This window comes from Pseudorasbora parva, chromosome 8, assembly GCF_024679245.1.
Source record: "Pseudorasbora parva isolate DD20220531a chromosome 8, ASM2467924v1, whole genome shotgun sequence".
NCBI lineage: Eukaryota > Metazoa > Chordata > Actinopteri > Cypriniformes > Gobionidae > Pseudorasbora > Pseudorasbora parva.
The window spans coordinates 8,642,668-8,664,047 of NC_090179.1; the positions used below are offsets into that span (position 1 = coordinate 8,642,668).

A 21,380-nucleotide genomic window follows, 5' to 3' on the forward strand; every position below is an offset into this window, starting at 1 on the left:
GGAGATCTGGGAAAAACGGCAGACTCCTAGGTGGAGGCTGAACAGAGTGAGCAGGGAGAAAACGCTCGTCGATTATGCTTTTTCCTGCGGCCCCACCTCCACTCGCAGGGGATTGAAGTGGCGAGTCCTCAACCCCTGTCTCGACACTACAGACATCAACCTCCTCAGAGGAAAATAACTGCAGCGCCGCAGGCACCCCCTGGGCGGGAGAAACCACAAAACAGGCTTGAACACAGAGAGGGCTGAGATAGGGCGGAGCCCGCCTCAAACCCCTCCGGCAGATCCATTTGCGAACCCCATGACATGAGCTACTGCTGTGCAAGCCGGGAAGAAGAGTTCCTTGAAGAGCGACCGGTGGGATTGCAGAGAAGAGGCAGAGCCTCACATTACTCGCAGCCGGCACCCTTAAGTGCATGCAGACTGCGCCTGCTGCTCTCCCAAACAAACAACATACATCAAGTGTGTATCCCCGCTCGTGATGTAATGTGAGCAGGAAGCGAAATATCTCTATTTCTATGTATGATTTTTTGCTTTTTGTGAAAACAACAAAAGTCTGAACTCAGACACAAACACAGAGTTTGACAGACAAAGTGACACAGAGTACTTGTTGAAGGCAACAGAAGCTATCAGCATGTGTTTGCTGATGTGCTTCATAGTTTCTGGGTATATGATGTCACCCGCCTATGATGTTCCGTCTCTCTATTGGACTGATGACACACATACTTCACGGCGCAAACACGCAGAGGAGTTTCCAGAGTGGTGAAGCAGCACAAGTTCCCTTGAAGGAGAACTGAGATATAAGTGTCATTGTTTTGAATTAGAGCAGCCGGATCACTGCAGTAACACCAGAGAGAGGATTCAAACATTAGTTTTGATAGCGTCGCGATAGTACCCGGAAGAAGTGATACACTAGGTTAAGTCACTTACCGGAAATAGGAAGTATGATAAAGGTCTATACCGCATATGAACATAAGACAAGGTTTTGTGTCCTTAAAATAGGCTGAAAGTGGCGGGTCGTCTTATATTCGCAATACAGAAAAAAATCACATATCTATTAAACTGACGATAACAAGGTCATGCTGTTGATGCTTGCACAGCCTCGAGGATAAATCACAACGCATGAACGCCGCTCACACAGAGTAACTGTGTTAAACATTCAAAATGTTGTTTTTATATTTATAACATATGATACAAATTAAACAACATCACTCAACCAAAAGATTGTTTTGCTGAATAGCATCACGACTAAAAATGACACTGATTTCGACAGTTCCATAAACAAATGAACATTAAGTCATTTACATTTTAGATGCAGTATTGAGTGTTTTTGTTCTATTTCAGCTGTGAAACTAGTTCCAAACAAATATTCTAAGCAACAAAGTTCCAAACAGCAGAACCATAACGCGTCTCACAGCAACAGTGTGCGTTACTGAATGATTCAGTGTTTGAATGAATCGGTTGAATCAAAGATTCAATAACATGTTCGTAAACGACTGCCTCAATCTTGAATAATCAGCTGTTTTAATTAATCGTTTGGATGAATGACTCAATGACTCACTTATTAAGACTCACCGGCTACCACCTATTGGCATTTTTTTTTTTTCATGTTTAAACATACTTTGTAAAATGTCTTATTTTCAAAAATGCAAATCTCATAACATTATTTAATGCAGTTGTATTTTTTCAGTGTAAATTATTTAATTTGATTGGTAACAGCCCTATAGTGTCTTATTTTAATTGAATGTATAGATTTAGATTTAAGAATATAAAATAAGATTAGGGGGGGGAAAAATCCCTTTTAAACGGGTAAACATATATTACAAATATGCGATTTTCAATATGCCAAAGCTGATTGAACACTGGTGAGAATATTGCTTCAGAATAAATTATAATTACAAAAAAAAAAAAAAAAAAAAACTTTTTTCCGAACAATCAAATGTTTTACTTGGACAAGTTAATGACCGCTTTACTTATCCGAAGGACAGGACCATGAACATGCTTAATGTCGAGCCCTGTAATGAATGGTGTGGAAAAATCTCTTTTCCCCCAAAAATTAAGTCTGAAAAATGGGGGGTCGTCTTATATTCAGGGTCGTTTTATATTCGCTATATACGGTAATATCTTCATGACACAACTGGATCAGAGTGACAATAAAAGAAAGAAATACTCCAACTAGACTCACAAATAAACAAAGCTTCAAATAACACAAATGACAATATACATATTATAGTAACACTGTTGATATTATACACATTTTCATATTAAAATGTACTCTTTATATAGCTCTCTATATAAATATACGATTTGCATTGAAAAGCTCAAGATAACATGCCACGTGCTTAAGTGACAACATCTTATTATCTAACTAATTTACAGGCTAATGTCAAAAATATCCTTCTATGTGTTACCCAGAGCAAGTACAGAAAACGTACAGCTATTGCGCTTCAAAACTTAAAAAATCCTTCAAAGCAACATAACAGCATAAAGATTTAAGCTTTAGGTTAGAAAAATCTTAACCAAAGAAAAGGTGTTTTTTCTAAGGCGTTTTTGAAGTGGAAACATCTCAGAAACTGTAGTCAGATATAAATAAATGTATAATTCCTAATAGAGTCAATTGTAAAATAATGAACAGATATTATCCATGTCATGATTTTTTATTAGTAATTTTAAAGAAGGGTTCTCACAATTATGCTGTTTTTGTCAAGTGGAGTCAGAAGCAATCTTACATTTATTTTTCATTTGTCCTCATACCAAACTATTTTGGTCCTAAGTTCTAAGTTTTTTTACTTGTTTAAGAAAAGTAATACCAGTTTATTGTAAATGGACAATATAATTAAATTATTAGGGAAATTGTCATATACTTAAAGTGAATTGTGTCAACTGTACCAAATAGTAGACTGCTTTGCACTGCTTTTACGATTCTCTAACCTCAATATCGAAACCTAAAACATCTCATGTAAGTATGATTGATTTTTGATACAAGATGCAACATTTTAAATTTCATTGTTTTATAGATTCAAGTTTATGACTTGAATGTATTCCCCTATTGTTAAGTCAATTAAAAATAAATAATTATAGTTCCTATAAAGGAGTTTAACTGCCCTTTGTGAAAGCCTCCTAGGTTTAAAAGTGATATTGAAATACAATGTTCTTTCTGCAAAAGTTACTACTTTTCTCATATGTTTTGGTCCTGTCAAGATACACAAGAATATGGATATATTTTGAGATATTCATTGCTGATAATATTGCTCTTAACTTATCAGTGATATTTTGTATTAAGAACCATTGCTCAAAGGATGTTGGTTTCATCATAAATTAAATTTTATTTTTATGTACATTTCATATCCACAAATGTAAATTCACAAATGGCAAACCCAGTTGCACAGGGCTTAAAGGGTTGGTTCAACCAAAAATCAAAATGTTATCATTAATTCCTCACACTCATGTCGCTCCAAACCCGTAAAACAGAATACAAATTAAGACATTTTTAAAAAAGGCAGTTAAGACTTCATCAAAAAAAATCTTATTTTGTATACTGAAGAGAAACGAAGGTCCTATACTGGTTTGGAACGACATGAGGGTGAGGAATTAATGACAGAAATTTCATTTTTGGGTGAACTAACCCTTTAAGAATAAGACTGAAATGTGCATACATGTAATGTCAACATCTAGCGAAGCAATTAAAACAACTACAATATGTTCTTAATTTAACATTTTCACATAAAATTAATCTACTTGTTCCTACTTGTTCCAACAATATTTAGATATGTAAACTTCTTTGTTGTTTTCCTTTTTCTTTTCCTTTTCTCTTTTCTTTTTGTCCATTGTATTATGACACATTGATTGTGTACTTCTGCTCTAATATGGAAGTTACTCTTGTACAGTAAATGCTATTTGTTGCATTCAATAAAGCATTCAAAAAAGGCAATGAAACAAGGCAAACAGGAACTGAATACATTAATGCAAAGCAAAGGAACAATGGGAACAAAAAATACTTCAAAATAAGAGTCATTAAATGCATAAAAAAGAGCACAAACTTAAAATATACATAATAACAATAGAGCGATAAAAATAGTTCAATAAAGTGTCGAAAGTAAGTAATATTATACATTTTAAACAATGCTGTTAAAACACACAATGTAAACTAAAGGCTCATTTTATTTTATTTTCCTCTAGATGTCACAAAAATTTGCTGCAGCACTTTCAAAAGCATCAGCTTTTTAAGATGCATATAGAAATTTGGCTTATCCTTGACGTGATCAACGCAAAGTTGATTCTGTGATAAATTATGTGAATTTAAGTAGAAAGGGGAATCTGACTTTTCCATGTGTTGACATGACATGGTTAGATTCAGATGCTAAATATCATACACTGAGATGGGTGTCCACCTTAGAGGTAATAACCATGTATAATAAAACAGGTTAATTCTTATTCACAGGTGTCAGTCTTAATTTGTATGGGTCCTTTGGTTGGGTGAAGATAAATAGACCTGGAAAAGAGTAATATTCAGACTCAACTCCAGCTCTAATGAAGGGAAGGGAGTGAGGCTAGATCAGATTTAATAGTAGAAATACTAGAAGCATTAAATAGAGTAATTAAAATTGGGAATACAGTGAAGTTGAATTGAAAGTAATGTCTGAAATTGTTGAGTGTAAAACTATTATCCAGCCAGAAACAACAAAACTATGGCAGAAAGAATGGGAAGAGGGAAATAAAGGCAGACATTTTTTTTTTACTTTAGCCAACAGTGAAATATTCAAAAAATTATAAGATTGGGAAGAAGGGATAGTGTTGTTATTACTAGACTAAGATTGGGGCATTGTGCATTAAAATATATGGGCTGTCAATGGTTGGAAAGCTTCCAAATGGCAGATGCATGCGTGGAGAAGCAGACACTATGTGCCATGTATTAATAGCAAGTTGTTGGAAACTGGAGTTACAAATTATTCATTAAAATATATTCTTAGTAAAAAGGACTATGAGACAATAAAAGTTGTTCTAATCTTTCTGCATCAAACAGGACTTTATATAAGGATATTTAGTGTAGTTCTTCAGATGAACTGAGGAGGGCAGCAATTGCACCTCTGATGCTTCTAATCTGCTGCAGAAATCAGAAGAAGAAGAATGGAAGAATGGAAAAATGTTTACAAGGAAAAAAAAAGAGAAAGGAGATTCCAAGATCTTTTTAATGAATCTACCAATTTTGTGTAGATCTGATCATGGGGTGATCATCAAGAAGAAGAAAAAAGATTAAAAATGTCATTTGTCAAACACAGAATCATGAACCAGAGCAGAGTTGTCTTTGTCTAACATTAAACACATGACCAATAAGTGTTCACAAGTTGAATGTAGATATTTTGAAATGTCTCATTAATTATTAGAGTAGATGCAACAACAAACATAGACAGTCTACTAAATCAGTCCATGAATAAAGTCATCCGGTAAGGGGGCTTTGTATAAATGTGGTACTGTGAATGGTGTGGAGCGGATACTGAACCCCTGGCTCTGAAGTTTGTGCTTGTCTTTCATCCTGTCTCTGCTTCTGGACTGCTCGAACACAAATAATGCTTAGCACTCCTCCACCCACCTCAAGCAACACTATTCCCATCCAGCCAGTGATGAGCGCTGCTCCCCATTCCCGTGTTAATAAGACAGCATTCGAATCGGTTAAATGTGTAGTCCAGGAGACCACCACCAGTAAAGGCAGCCCACTTACAACAAATGATGGCCCGGAGGCAGCTTTACACATTATGTTCTTGGGATAGCGTATCCACCCAATAGCGTAAACTGCCACGGCAATAGATCCAATTCCTATAGATGTGATGACGAGGATTTTCCAGGTGGTAAAATGTTCAGTCAGAGACAGCAGAGACTGATAGAAAGTGCAGTGAAGTCTGCCAGTTGTGTGGTGCTGCCAGTTTAACCACACTCCATCCCAGTACAATGGAAGTGTTGTTGTGGTGTTTTCCACCATTCCACTTACTTTCCACATGGGTAGAAATCTTGTAAGGATAGTGCAAAACCAGCCTGCACTAGCCAGTCCGAAACTAGCAAATTCAATCTTTATATCCATGTCTGTGTTTATTCAGGACCGTGGAGCAGAACTCTTTTCCATAGCACGGAAACCAGCTGTACTGCATTCCAGCTGTGGGCGGAGAGACTCTCTGTGGTTGAAATGTGGAGGATCCTTTTGTGTTTTTGCCATGGTTTCATAACAAATCCCTCTGTTTTCTCACACGATGAGACATGAATAGGGAGCTGTGGAGTGCTTGCACCTAAATGGTTTAATTCTCTAGAGCAAAAACTTAAGAGAGACTTGTAGAAACGTATTGCCTGGATTTGTGTTGCTGATTGTTTTGCAGGAAACTCCATTCATGCCAGAGGTTAATAAATGTTTTAGTTAAAACACTTTTATGGGGAAATGTTGTCCATGAAAAAAGTCTGTGGTGTTCGGTAGCAAACAAAACAGTTGGCAATATATCTGGAACAAGTTACAAATCAGCTGATTCACTTCACACATGCTCAGTTTAGTCCTTATGTGATATTGGCATTCCTACTTCCCAGTTCTGACGTCCTTATTTGGAGCTCATCGTATTCAAATTTTGAGTCATTACATTATGTATAATTTTTTAACTAGGAAACAAGTATCTTTAGGCTTATTCGGATAGGAAATAAAGCCATGTGGCAGACAAAGCTGATTTTAGATGGGGAAATTAATTTTGAGGTAAGAAAGTAACTTTTTTTATTTTTACTTAATTTATTTTTTTTGACGTCAATGCCTGCTTTAAACTCATTTAAGTTAAATTATTTTTTTCTTTGTGTGTCTGTGTAGATATTTGTTTTGTCTTAATGTAGCACAGAAAGCGTTTGGGAAAACTTTAATAACTCTTTTGGACATGCATGATAACATGCACACACGTGGTCAGCATTCACTCTCTTCTCTCTTCTTCGCACACGTATCTAACTCAAGAAGCTTGAGGTCCATCTTGTGGTGCATTAATGTAAAGACATCTCATTTACAAGCTGTAAGTGCTAATGTTTTGGCTGTTAGCTGTAAGTTGACTTTGGGTTAGTTGTAACAATAAGACTCTCAGTGAAACATGTTACAATCCAAACACATTGTTTGTTGTATTTATGCTTTCTTCAGATTTCAGTATGCTTAGGTCTTGGAGGAGAAAGACAAACTGAGGGGTGTTTCTCAGCATTTTGATGCATCAGATTACGTAAAAGAGAGTCTGTAAGACCTGTGGCAAAATTGTCTGTCATTTGCCATGTTCAGATTCTGTAAAAAGAGGAAAGTGTTGGAAGAGAAGAAAAAAGAGAAAGAAGCCAGAGGTAAGTAGGAGAACATTATAAATGTATAGTGGTGCTAATGTAACATAAAGGTAGATTAATGGGGGAAATGTAACATACATGTAGATTGATAGGTAGAATGTAGCATACATGTAGATTGATGGGGGAAATATTGAAGCTGATTTAACACATTGACATTTTTTGCCAATTAATATGACATGCTCACACAGACATGCAAAGTTTGAGATACACTTTATTTCAATAGAATAATTCATAAAATAATGTTCATTACACTTAATTTTAATGTTGTCAATTGTTTATTATACTGATACTGAAAAATAGAGCATTACAGACAATTTACAGCCCAGTGGTCAGAGTGACCACTTTTTGTGAATTTCACAAAATTTTAGTTTTTTCTGAATCTGTAAAATACAACAGTGATTCTAACTAACACATTTTTGTTAACTTTCCTTAAAGGGATAGTTCACCCCCCCCCCCCCCCCAAAAAAAAAAAAAAATTCTGTCATCATTACTCACCCTTAAGTTTCTTTGTTCTGCTGAACACAAAGGAATATATTTTGAAGAATGTTTGGTAACACTTTACAATACAGGTGCACTAATATGCATTAATTCATGCTTAAATAATGCACAGATAATCATGAGTTAAAGGTCCCATTCTTTGCAATTCCATCTTTCAAACTTTAATTAGTGTGTAATGTTGCTGTAAGAGCATAAATAATACCTGTAAAATTATAAAGCTCAAAGTTCAATGCCAAGCGAGATATTTTATTTAACAGAAGTTCCCTTTCAAAGCCTACAGTGAACGGCCGGTTTGGACTACACCCCTGCACTTCCTGCTTTAATGACGCAACTAAAACCGTTTGTTGACGAACCCTCCGCCCACAAGAACACGCAAAATAGGGGGCATTATCCTTTTGCTCTCACAGGTCGAGAATAAGAAGCATTGTTTTTGTAGAGTGTGTTTGTCACCATGCCATTGAAACGCTGCTATTTTCATCCCGGAGTATATTCCCACGGACGCTGTACGTAGAGATCAATGGCTACAGTTTATAGTTAACTCGGTTCCGGAAAATTATAATCACAATTTAAAACTATGTGCAGCACATTTTGCTGAAGACTGCTTCCTCTATCTCAATCAGTTTAATGCCGGATTTGCAGAAAGATTATTCTTAAAAGATGACGCAGTTCCCTCTTTGTCTGGAGAAGGCCTTGTTTATGGTGCACAACCGGTAAGTGTATTTTATTATTTAAGTCGTTCCGTTTAACAGTTTATGTAACTCATGACACAAAGTGCAACGCTGTTTAGCTTTGCTAACTAACGTTAGATGGTAATTGAAACTAATCTGAAAAATTTAGCATATAAAAGTGTAGTAATTCATTCAGACACCATCGATTGTTGGTGTTTGTAATGATCAGTTTAAACTACTGAATAGACAGCTTACCATTCTGAAACATCCAGCAAAAGTCTTTCCTGAGCAGGTTGTAATCGATCCTCTTCGATATTCTCCGGGTCTGATTCCGGCTCAAATTGATAAGGCAATATAGACATTGAGCGCGCGTATCTACGCGTTATGGTAAGAGCCGGGACCTTTCGGGCAACGTGCGCTAAGCTGCTGTCACAGCGCGGGAAGCGCTGGCCTAATCAGAACTCGTTATGTATTTCTAAAGGAGGGACTTCAGAGAACAAGGAAATCATCAGGCCGTTTTTAGGACAGAGGAAACAGCGCTGTACAGATAAGTAAATTGTGTGAAAAATACTGTTTTTTTACACGCGAAACATGAACTCATGTTATATTGCACACTGTAAACATAATCAAAGCTTCGAAAACACACGAAGAACCAGACCTTTAATGTATTACTAATGGTGAACTAACCTATTTATTAATGATTACTGCATCAGCAACTAATGAAGATTATACATGAATAATAGATTAAGTAATCATTAAATTGTTATTAGTTACACTCTAAAAAATGCTGGGTTAAAAAACAACCCAAGTTGGGTTGAAAATGGACAAACCCAGAAATTGTGTTGTTTGAACCCAGTGAATGGACCCATTCAAACAACCCAATTTCTGGGTTTGTCCGTTTTCAACCCAACTTGGGTTGTTTTAACCCAGCATTTTTTAGAGTGTAAATGTGTCATAATGTATTAATTCATTAATAACATATTATATTAACTAATAATTTAAATTGACGTGTTAATTACCTCAAGGGGTCAAAGCCATTCATTTCAACTTCCATTGTAATGTTGCTGTTAGAGCATAAATATACCTGTAAAATTATAAAGCTCATTGTTCAATGCCAAGCGAGATATTTTATTTAACAGAAGTTCCCTTTCAAAGCCTACAGCGAGCGGCCGGTTTGGACTACAGCAGGAAGTCTTGTTGCTCTCCCACGTGGAGAAGAGCACGCATTAAGTGCTTGCATCTCCCCGTTATGGTAAGAGGCGGGACCTTTCCGGGCAAAGAGCGCTAAGCTGCTGTCCAATCACAACACAGGAAGCGCTGGCCCAATCAGAACTCGTTACGTGTTTCTGAAGGAGGGACTTCATAGAACAAGGAAATCATCAGGCCGTTTTTAGGACAGAGAAAACAGCGGTATAGCCTATACAGAAGTAAATTGTATGAAAAATAGTGTTTTTTTACACGCGAAACATGAACTCATGCTATATTGCCTACTGTAAACATAATCAAAGGTTCAAAAACACATGAAAAACGGCACCTTTAATTAATCATTAGCTAATGATTTATAAAGGTATCATTATGTTATGACTTTGCTTGTTGGGGTACATGACTGTTAACTAATTCAAAATTAATTCAAAACCCATAACCACAATTACATATTACTTAATCAATTAGTTAATAGTCATGTGCCCTGACAAGTAAAGTTATAGCATAATGATACCTTTATAAATCATTAGCTAATGATTAATTAAAGCAGACAACTGGAAGTTGAAATGCATGGCTTTGACCCCTTGTGGTAATTAACACGTTAATTTAATTTTTTTGTTAATATAATACACTGTAAGCAATTGCTGTAAATTTACAGCCAATTTTCAACACTAAAATGCTGTTTTCTTGTTAAACAGTTTAATACTGTAGTTAGCAATGCATTGTGGGCTGCTTAATTTGGAGGAACAGGAAAGAGGCCCTAAACAGTATGCTAATGTTTTAAATTACAGTACACGACAGTATTTTTTTGGAAACTGAGTGTTGACTGTGGAGTTTGGAGTACGTTCAGAAGTTTGATACAACAAATCGAGGCTACTGCTTTTGGACAATTTTCTTTAATAAAACCTAGAAATAATTTGCCATTAACTCCTGGGGAGACTTCAGGAAACGTTATTTGGATAGGAGATTTTCCAGAAGAGGACACACAGTTTAGAGAACGTGCTGCATATCATCGAGTGTTCTTCATCAACCTCTATCGGGTCTTGCATCTACAAAATAAACGGTAATTGAAATCTTTTTCATTTCGCAAATAATTTTTGATATCAAACTGATGCTCAGGAGCTTATCTTGCTTGGTATTTGAACATTTCATTTAACAGTGAGGCTCAGATTTGAATAGCCAAAACAATATTACTTTTGGGTGTTTTTTTGTTTAAATTTGGTAACATTTGCAGTAGAACTCCCCCAACACCTGTAAAAAATTAAATTGCTACCCATAATTTTTTGATTGCCAAATCTATTTAGCAGTTTAACTGTAGGTACTTAGCCTACCTCATTCGCCTGTAGGTTGCTCTCAACTAATGTTTACTAATTATTGACCTTTTATAATTTTTCTTCTTAAAAATCTTACCATGGTAAGAATAATGTATTTGTTCCCTACAGGTGTCTGCTACTTCAGCTGACATTGAGACAATTTAGTCTTCCTGCAAGTCCTAGTCTGATACTGCCTAGTATATTTCATTTAGATTCATTGATAGACACATTGTATATCATTTACACAAGGTAATATGTATGCTTTGACTTGAAGTTTCAGGTGCAACTGGGCAAGTCCGGTCATCTTTGAGGACCGTGTAATCTCTTAGGGCATCACACCAACATTTGCAATGGGGCTTGCTGCTGTATTTGCAACTACATTCAACCTTCAGTTTCAAGATGAGGGACCCTGCACTCTGGAATTCATTTAGAGGTAAAAATTCTTCATTACTTGTCATCATTATGGATATATACAATTAAATTAATTTGTTTGTATTTTTTTCCGCATAAAATGGTATTAGTACTGTACATTTCAAGCCCGACACATGGTATTTTGCTTGACTATACAGGCTTTATATACTAAATTGTAATAATTAAAAATATATATGTATGTATATAATTTTTTTAACTAAATATCCAAATAAATGTAATTACTAAACTAAATTAACTATTATAAACTAAATTACTGATCTGCCCACATTGTCGCTATATGATATTTGAAATGAGCTGATGACATCACTTTTTTTCTCCAGAGTGGCTGTACAGCCAAATCAAGTTCTGTTGCATTATTTTCATGTTTAACACTGTGTAACTGCTTTGAAAAAATCTGCATTGGAAAAAGTGCTATAGAAATAAAGTTGACTTGACTTTAATATAATCATTCACATTGTCACTTTTATATGTCATTCAAGTCCACTCTATTTGTGCAATGAAGAAAGACAAAAAACAAAACAATTTATTGCATTTAACTGAAAGCATGTTGTTGCAACACTCTGATCTTAGACTATTTTGATTTCAGGTGCTTTGTTGGTATAAATCCAGAGAAAGGGACGAAGGCCAAAAGGGGCAAGGTTGTCTCCAAGAAGAACGGTATGATCGTCCAGAAGAAGTCTTTTGAGACGTCGCCATGCTACTGAAGAATCTCCTTGACTTTCAATGGAACTTTGATATAAATCGGTGAGCTCTTTAATCTCGCTCTCTTTGTTTTGACAGTCTGGCATTACCAAATTAAACCACAAGAGAACTGGTATTATTAACTTTTGTAAGCATTAGCTTGGAGTGTATACTGTACGTTCGTGATTTTACAGTTTATTTATTATTATGATTGTTTGTTGTTGTTTGACAGTGACAACACTGGAATAATACTGCAGAGAGGAACAGCGGCTACCAGAGTGATGGACATCTCTCCTGGATCCATATAAACTAAGATGTAAATACACAAGCTACCTCAAATGACTATTTTAAGCAGTAAAAATACAAGCCTACCTCACAGGACAATTTAAAGAGTAACCTGAAATGAAATAAACCCTAAAATGTTTTAATTGATGCATATTATTGATGCCTACTGTCAAAATGTTGTACTGTACTTTGTAGGTCTTCAAACTTATGTGTTAAATTAAACTAGGTTTTATTTAACTAGGTTTTTTCCTTCATGTTTGGTAAGGGTTAGGGGCAGTCTCTGAGCAATTTAAGAATTTAAAGGGTTAGTTCACACAAAAATGAAAATTAGCCCATGATTTCCTACCCTCAAGTCATCCTATGTGTATATGACATTATTCTTTCAGACGAATACAGTCAGAGTTATATTAATAAATGTCCTAGCTCTTCCAAGCTTTATAACGGCAGTGATTGTTGTTCTGTTTTTTTAAGTCCATAAAAGTGCACATACATCATATAACTGCTCCACACGGCTCCGGCGGGTTAAAAAGGGCCTTCTTAAGTGAATTATTGCGTTTGTGTCAGAAAAATGTCCATATTTAAAATTGTATAAAGTAAATTATCCAGCTTCAGGCTAATCACCGTTCTTATTCAGCTTATGAAAAAAGTGTAGCGCCTCTCGCAGTTCAAAACGCTTGCGCTTCGTCTGACATTGCACACCAGTTACGCACGTCAGACGTAGTGTAAGCATTTTGAAATAAAAAGAAGAATCTAAAAGAAGAATGTCATACTGACTTGAAGGTTAGTAAATCATGGGCTGGGTGAACTAACTCTTCAAGTTTATTGCCATAGTCTAAAACAGATACTACTAGGCTCTTTTTGCTACTAGAAATCTCGTAGAAATGCCCAACAGGATTTTGTTTTATTTTATTTTTTTCCATTTTTTGTATTCATGCTAAAATTGACATTGCTCTTTGGAATAGTATTTGATTTTGAAGTTATTGCTTATTTTCCATAATATTCACAATAATGCATATCTTAAGCAATTGCCTATAGCCCTGAGAATACTGAAGTTAATTGCAATTAATATTGATTGCAATGAAGACTGATATTTTAGGAAACTGCTAAATTTATTGTGTTTCTAATACAGTAAAAAATAAAAAACTTATTTAAAAAATGCAACATATTTCTGTGATTATTTGAAAATTATAATATATTTATATATTGAAAATATACTGTTTAGGTTGTTACTTTAATTCTCACAGTTTACTGTATTAGACTGTGAAATCATTTAACAGTGTGACTACAGACATATACAGCATTTCTGGTTTACAGACTACTACTGTAAAGTCATTTTACATATGAATACCGTAAAAATAACGGTATACTGCTGGCGTCTCTGCTGCCAGCTCTTTACTGTAAATTATAAAAATACAGAAATATACCGTTTTTCTAGTTTACAGACTACTACCGTAAAATCATTTTACATATGAATACCGTAAAAATAACGGTATACTGCTGGCGTCTCTGCTGCCAGCTCTTTACTGTAAATTATAAAAATACAGAAATATACCGTTTTTCTAGTTTACAGACTACTACCGTAAAATCATTTTACATCTGAATACCGTAAAAATAACGGTATACTGCTGGCGTCTCTGCTGCCAGCTCTTTACTGTTATTTTACAGGGAAATTTTTTACAGTGTATGTTATTAAGGAATTAATACATTATGACATATTTAACTAATAACAATTTAATGATTACTTTTAGTCATGTATGATCTTCATTAGTTGCTTCATTAGTTGCAGTAATCATTAATAAATAGGTTAGTTCACCATTAGTAATACATTAACTCATGATAATCTGTGCATTAATTAAGCATTTGTTAAAGGTAGGGTAGGTAAGAATTGGTTAAAAACTTTTTTCCAAATTTGTTTAAACTCTCTTTATATATCAATACATAATTAAAATGTAAGTACGATCTGAAAAAGAAAGTATAAAAATTGAGTGTCTGCAGACCTCTCACAACTGTTTTAAAGACAGCTCATTATTTCCATTCACTCCACCTTCTCCATTCTGGGCTCTTTCCAAAGCCACGCCCCCAAAATACATGAACGCGGTACACCGACCGCTCAGCTGGTGACCGCTAATCATTTAATGACCGCTAATCATTAAATGATGACAGAATTTTAGTTTTTGGGTGAACTATCCCTTTAATGTCTAACTTAATTTGAAAAATCTGGTAATCTGCACTATTCACATACTATGCCTTGTTTCCTCAGAAAACCAAAGTAAATATGAATTGATTGGTTTGAGTGCCTTATTTATTTATTTATTTATTTATTTATTTATTTATTTATTTATTTATTTATTTATTTATTTATTTATTTATTTATTTGCAGGGACAGTGCATATTAATAAACATTTCTGTCAATATGCCAGAGTTAGCTCAAAAGGCTATTTTTCACCTGTTGTCACCTGTAGTTCTTCACCTGTAGTCCAAAATTTGTCAAGCAAAAAAAAAAAAAAAATAATAATAATAATTTTGCGGGACAATTCTGACTTTTCACTCATATCCCGCAATTGTGCAGTTATTTTTCTCTGTTTGCATTCACTGATTTCCCATATAACATAACATGTTTATGTCAAATAATGATCTTTTAAAAAATGTATTGCTAACACTCATCTCAACACCTTATGAAACTTAAATGGGTGGTGGTATTTGTATCAATATCTTGCAGTTGGTCATGCTTGAGTCACACACAGACTACAACATTCAGCATCAAAACACTACAATGGTAACAACTAAATTTTATTTAAAGTAAATTAACAAGTACTACAGAACTACAACTCTTGTGTAAGTGAACTATACTAACTATGCATTTGTTAGCACAACATACTATCACTATTTTCACTTATTAAGGCAATCGGTTTGCATGCTTTTTTTAAGTAAGTGTAACTAATTCGATATTACAGTGCAGAATGTGAAACCTGAGCACAAACTCACGTGCACACACACACACACACACACACACACACACACACACACACACACACACACACACACACACACACACACACACACACACACACACACACACACACACACACACACACACACACACACACACACACACACAAACACACACACACACACACACACACACACACACACACACACACACGCACACACGCACCACACACACACACAAAGACAAACACTGGGGACATTCTGAACTGTTGTGTCATCTAGGCCTGGTTTCACAGACAGGACTTAGATGAAGCCAGGCTTAGGCTTTTGTTCAGTTAGGACATTTATATATTTGCATTTATATTTATATTGTTCAGTTAAGTAACATTTATAAACATGCCTTAGAAGAAATAAAAACATACTGGTGTGCATACTGGTGGCTTGAGACAAAACAATAGCACTGACATATTTTGAGAAATGTCAGTGCAAGTTGCTTTCAGTTAAAAACTGCTCAAACATGCATTTTAGTCTGGGACTAGTTTAAGCCTTGTCTGTGAAACCGGGGGAGAAGGTTTTACATTTTAAATTTTAAATTTAATTTAAAGAAGATCAAATACATGAACATCAAAAAGGTTAATTCCTTTTTTTTTCTGATGTACTTTTCCATTTAACACTTATACAAAATGACATATCGCTTTTGCATTTGACCAGTGTGTCAACATTACTCAGTGGCATATGCTGTATATCAGACATAGTTCTTTATGGCATAGCCACTGTGGGTGTCAGATTTTGTTAAGGTGTATCTAGGCGAATAGTTGTCTCGCTCTGGTGGGCAGCTAGTGCAGAGAACTGCTCCACCAACCAACAGAAACCCTGCTGTTAACCAGCCCACATAGAGAGCTGCCCCCATCTCTCTCTTTAATGCCTCATGCACTATGGGATTATGGAAGTCTCTTATAATGGAGTCAGCCGTCCAGGACACAGGCACCAAAGTAGTCAGTCCAGAAAGCATAAAGGTGATCCCAGATACCACCACAATCCGTGCTTTGGCGCGTGGATTACTTAGGCAGTTGGTACAATCAGCCCCAACCAGAAAAATGAGGAAAGCCAAGCAGGCCAAAGCCATGGCGGTCACCACTAGCCCACGCGCTGCCTGTAGGGAAGGATCCAAATCCAGCAGGGCATCATACAGTTTACACTGCATCTGCCCAATGCGCTCGTACACGCACGTCATCCACAATCCTTCCCAGAAGACCTGTGCCACCACAATGTTTGTGCCAATAAAGGCGGTCACCTTCCACATTGGCAGAGCACAGATGATAATGGATCCTGCAAAGCCGATCATTGAAAGAGTGATTCCCAAGACCTGCAAAGCCATGGAGGGGCTGTGGATGACATAAAACAGAAGAATTTTTTTTTTTTTACTTCTTGTTTTAATCAGTGTTTCTGTATAACATGAATGTTTTGAAACAGATTTAGCTGCAGTTCTAATAAAGTAGCATATAAATGATTTTCTCTCGCTAGGGGGCAGTAGACTACAAAATGCAGGTGAATTTGCTCAACTAAGACGGTTGTGTTTGGAGTTTGAATGGAATCGATACTAATGGAGAACTAGATATCTCAACAGAGAGCTGGTTTAGGGTTGGTTGTCATACTTTTATCTTTGTTTTTGACATCACCTATTTACGTTTCTAAGAATGCAATGCACGTGCTCTGACACAAAAGAGTCTGTGTTGGCATTGCGTAAAAGAATATACTTCCTTGTAGTGGTAATGTAAAATAACAATGACTCTGGCCCTCTGAAGAGGGCATAAATAAGAAAAAGCTTTCATTGTAAGGAAATTTAGGATGTTTGTGTATGTCTGAGAACCAAGTAATACGAGCCCTGTAAGGAAGATTAAAAGTGGAAGAACTGGTTTTCAGTTTAACTGAAACTCCTGAACTCTCTTTATATTAACTTGATAAATGTGTCAAAAATAAAAAGAAGCATTTAGGTCAAATTGCTCATTCACATTTATAATTCTTTGTTAAGGGGCCTCTCAGAAGATGAAGAAACACATAATACAACAAAAAAGTGAAATTCAAATCAACTATTTTTAATAATCAATAACATACAGTAAGCTAAACCCACTGTAAAAATGACTGAACTCATTTATTTCCTCTAGAACCTGTATCTTTCATACAGTTTGTCAAGCAGGACGAAAACAATGGCTATGCATCTTTTTCTCAGAACAAACGTAGTATGTTCGATTGACTAGTGGAAAGTATGGGTGTTCCTGAACAGCAGGTTTTCCTAGTGTTGTGTAAAGTACGTTCCTCTGACACACACAAAAACAGAATGAGAACCAACGCTGTGAGGACAATTTAGCCAACATGTTTAAGTCATATAAAACTGCACATCATAAGTGAAAAACAAGTTAGTTCCACAATTAAAAATACTCCAAGATTTTCAGCTACACTATTTTGTGTTGCCAAAGTACACAACAAAATATACAACTATATCTTTCTAATGAAACTTTGTCAGGCATGTACCCTAGATGTAGGTCTTGGATGGAGTTGGAGACCATGGGACTTGCGCTGTGTGGCCAGGAAAAGCATCATTCTAACTGAATGGCTTTGACATCCTTACAGGATTATATATGAAAGATGCTGAGGGCGGGGTTCTTTTCTGGTAGGCAAAAACAACAATGCAACCCATCTCCCAGAACCAGAAGGAGCCCTGCACCCCAGCCAAGGTCGAATGAAGCCCCCATGTATGGGCTACACTGAGAATCTAGTAACAAGAGCTTGTAGAAGTCAGTTATTATAATGACAGCAGCCCAGGACACAGTGATACAACATGGAGGTCCAGAGGGGACCAGAAGCATCCTCCGTGTTCCTCAACAATAAAGTTGATTCATTTCCCAGAAAACAAGCGCAGATACAGGAATCCCAGCGATGCCCACGATGGAAAAGACCATCAGGACACAGGCAGTCAGCAGATCAGGGCTCAGTGTCAGCATGGAGTCATAGGCTACGTCTACATTAATCCAGATAGAGTTTTCGATTCAAAACGCTCTCTGTCCACACTAGTTTTTTCCAAAAGTTTCTCATCCTGAAATGCCAAATTCAACTAACTGTGCATGTGTAAAACCGCATAAAAGCTCACTGAGACAATACAGACGTCATAAAGTTATCACACAATTCTTTTGGGAGGATAATTTTATTTAGCAAAATATCTGACCATTCACTGATGCGTCCAGGTCACTCGGTTAACCATTATTATGTTTGGTCTAAACCACAACTCCACTCGTGTTTTGCTACAGGACAGCAAATGCAAGTACATTTTATGCCATCCTTGCAGGACTGTGATGTGAAGTGGGCAAAGTAACGTATTTTAGCAACTGTGTGAAAGTGAATAGCACATAACTGGGACAATCGCGGTACAAACATACATATCTATTGATACAATATGCGTCACATGACTAAACATGCATCATCAGTTCAAATACCTCTGTCTCCACAGGCCACACTACAACACGAAGACGGCCTTTTCAAATGTATCTGCTTTGGAGAGCATTTTCAAAAAGCTATGTTTTCATTGACTCAAAACGCTGTCTTAGTGTAGCCTAGATATCTAGACGCACCCTAGCGACAGCAAATCTAATTTGCAGCGAGTGTCGTCTAGCAACTCTCCATAGACTTACGAGCTGGGAAAAAACAAACTCTGGTCAGGCCAATTACATCGTGCATAGAGTCGGTGGGCGGGCTTAACATAATGACACCATTTTGACAATTCCACGTTCTGGAAAACAAAGAAGCTGGCAAACAGCGGTCTTTTGAATCGCCTTTGGCCGCAACTCTGGAAGACTTGGAGTTAAAGGTGTGATGAAGTGAGAAATCAACTTTCCCTTGAGCTTTTGATATATAAAAGGTTATGATAAGATTAATAAGATTATCCTGTAGGTTTCAGACCTGAAAACTTCCTTTTTAGTCAAAGAAAAGCTTTTATAGACACCAGGCCCAGAAAACGATCGTGAGCTTCATTCTTACGTTATAGCGCTACAAAACACCTACTCTACAGCGTGTCTAATTCATTAGCCCCGCCAACCTGAATCATGGAGCTGATCGGCTCGCTAGCCAGCAGCAATAAACATGTGGAAGAAGATAGCAAGATTTTGTGGAAGAACACAGTCCTTCCCTCTGATCATAATATTAGGAATGTGTGATACTTCATTTATTTTTAATGAAGTTACAGCTCACACGGGGAATACCGTGTGTTTGCTTCATTTCACTGCGGAATCGTTTGAAAACAAGTTTCAAGCGCTAGATTGCAGACACAATCTTGTGCCTTTCCAAAACTAAACCAATATGTATGAGGTAACGTGCTAGATGAAAAATAAAATAAACAACTTGCTATTCCGAATCTGCACACACTGACGAAATAGCAGCCTTGTGAGATTCTGGGACCTATTTTAACGATCTGAGCACATGGTCTGAAGCACTTGTGCACTTAGGGCGTGTCTGAATCCACTTTTGCCAGTTTAAATACAGAAAAAAAGGTGTGCGCCAGGTGCATGGTCCAAGAGGCACAACCATGGGTGAACAGAAGGTTCAAGTCATTTGCTATTTAAACATTTGGACATGGACATGAAAATGATAACTGCATCAGGCTGTAACTAGCAACAAACATAAATAATAGTTTTATTTGAAGTCACCATGATGGTGAGCAGTGTGTACTTTAGTTGGGCTCTTGACCCTTGACTCTCCAACATTAGTTCCCTTTCGGGGAACTCGAGCTGCGTCGAAACGCTGTGAGAACGCCTCTGCGTTAATGCGTCGTGAAGCGCCTGTAGAACCATTCCATCGGAAAAAAGATCGATCGTCGGCGTGATGACGTCATCGACCGGAAGCTATAAAGCGTCCGTGAAAACAAACAGGAACTAGCTTCTGAGCCTTCAGCAAGCGATCTGTGTGAACCTGTCTGTCTATTTGGTGTTTTTGTCTGTCTATATCCAGAGATTTTCCACCCTTTTGTTAAATATTGCATATATATTAACAAAACAAAGCGAAAATAAAATAGATAGAATAAAATGGCGAGTGAAAGCAATTTTAAGAGGTGTGTTCATCCCTGCCCACGTTACATCACGAGCGGGGATACACACTCTCTTTGTGTAGCCTGCTTGGGAGCGCAGCATGCCCAGGCAGCCCTCGAGGGGGCTGCTTGCGAGCATTGTGAGCGATTACCACTGAGAACGCTGCGCTCCCGCCGGGCACTCTTCGAGGAGGGTGCCTCGGCTCGTGTTCCCCGCAGCTCTGGTCCCGCTGCCGCCGAGGCGGAGCGAAGGCTGCAGTCGTGGGGATCACAATTGGATGTTGCAGAGGGGTTAGAGACGGGCGCTGCCTTATCTCTGCCCTCACCTGCTCCATCCAGCGGCTCTTCTCGGGGCATGGAAGCACGCATGGCGGTTTCTTCCCCCCCGAGAGAGTCGCCGGTGCTTCATCTGTCCAGCTCTGAGGAGGTGGACGTTGAAAGCATCGAGACTGAAGACTCGCCACTTCAGTCCCCTGCTAGTGAGGAGCTAGTTGAGGTTCTGACGCGAGCAGTGGCCAGATTAAACATCGACTGGCCCACTGAGAGATCTGAGGCAGGAAGAAAGCGTCATAGCAAGCTAGACGAACGATTCCTGCCATCTCGCGCTTCAGAGCCTCAGCGGCGGGGCCTGCCGTTCTTCCATGACTTGCACACCGAGGTGGCAAGATCATGGAGGAGACCGGCATCATATAGAGTGTTCAGCCCGCAGACCTCGGTCTACAGTAACATCGCCGGGCTGAAACAATATGGTTATGGGGCGATGCCAAAGGTTGAAGAGACGCTTGCGAGCCATCTCTCGCCTTCCTCGGCATCGTCCCTTAAGGCCCCGACTTTACCCACCAGACCTGTAAAGACAACGTCGGCGCTGGTGGGTAAAGCGTACTCAGCAGCGGGTCAGGCGGCTGCATGCCTGCACACGATGGCTATCGTGCAGGCATATCA

At 37.4% G+C, this 21,380-nt stretch overlaps 2 protein-coding genes and 1 long non-coding RNA gene across 3 annotated transcripts in view; 1 reads left to right on the forward strand and 2 right to left on the reverse strand.

Moving 5' to 3' along the window:
* Positions 1–3,379: 3,379 nt before the first annotated feature.
* On the reverse strand, positions 3,380–6,175 carry LOC137085000 (claudin-4-like). Its single transcript, XM_067451556.1, has one exon. The coding sequence runs from the start codon at positions 6,071–6,073 to the stop codon at positions 5,435–5,437; it is 639 nt and encodes a 212-aa protein (XP_067307657.1). The 5' UTR covers positions 6,074–6,175; the 3' UTR covers positions 3,380–5,434.
* A 4,207-nt stretch (positions 6,176–10,382) lies between these two features.
* Positions 10,383–13,071, forward strand: LOC137085001 (uncharacterized). Its single transcript, XR_010906876.1, has 3 exons — positions 10,383–11,450; positions 12,036–12,193; positions 12,363–13,071. It is a non-coding gene; the product is annotated as an uncharacterized lncRNA (long non-coding RNA).
* A 2,165-nt stretch (positions 13,072–15,236) lies between these two features.
* Positions 15,237–21,380, reverse strand: part of cldnj (claudin j) — a 57,792-nt gene continuing 51,648 nt past the window's right edge. The window contains exon 2 of the mRNA XM_067450040.1: positions 15,237–16,749. Within this exon, the coding sequence (XP_067306141.1) occupies positions 16,110–16,742 (633 nt within the window). The 5' untranslated portion in view covers positions 16,743–16,749 and the 3' untranslated portion in view covers positions 15,237–16,109. The remainder of the gene's footprint in view (positions 16,750–21,380) is intronic.

What these genes read in the sequence shown, in the direction of transcription:
- LOC137085000 (XM_067451556.1), bottom strand. Translation starts at nt 6,073, where the DNA reads ATGGATATAAAGATTGAATTTGCTAGTTTCGGACTGGCTAGTGCAGGC.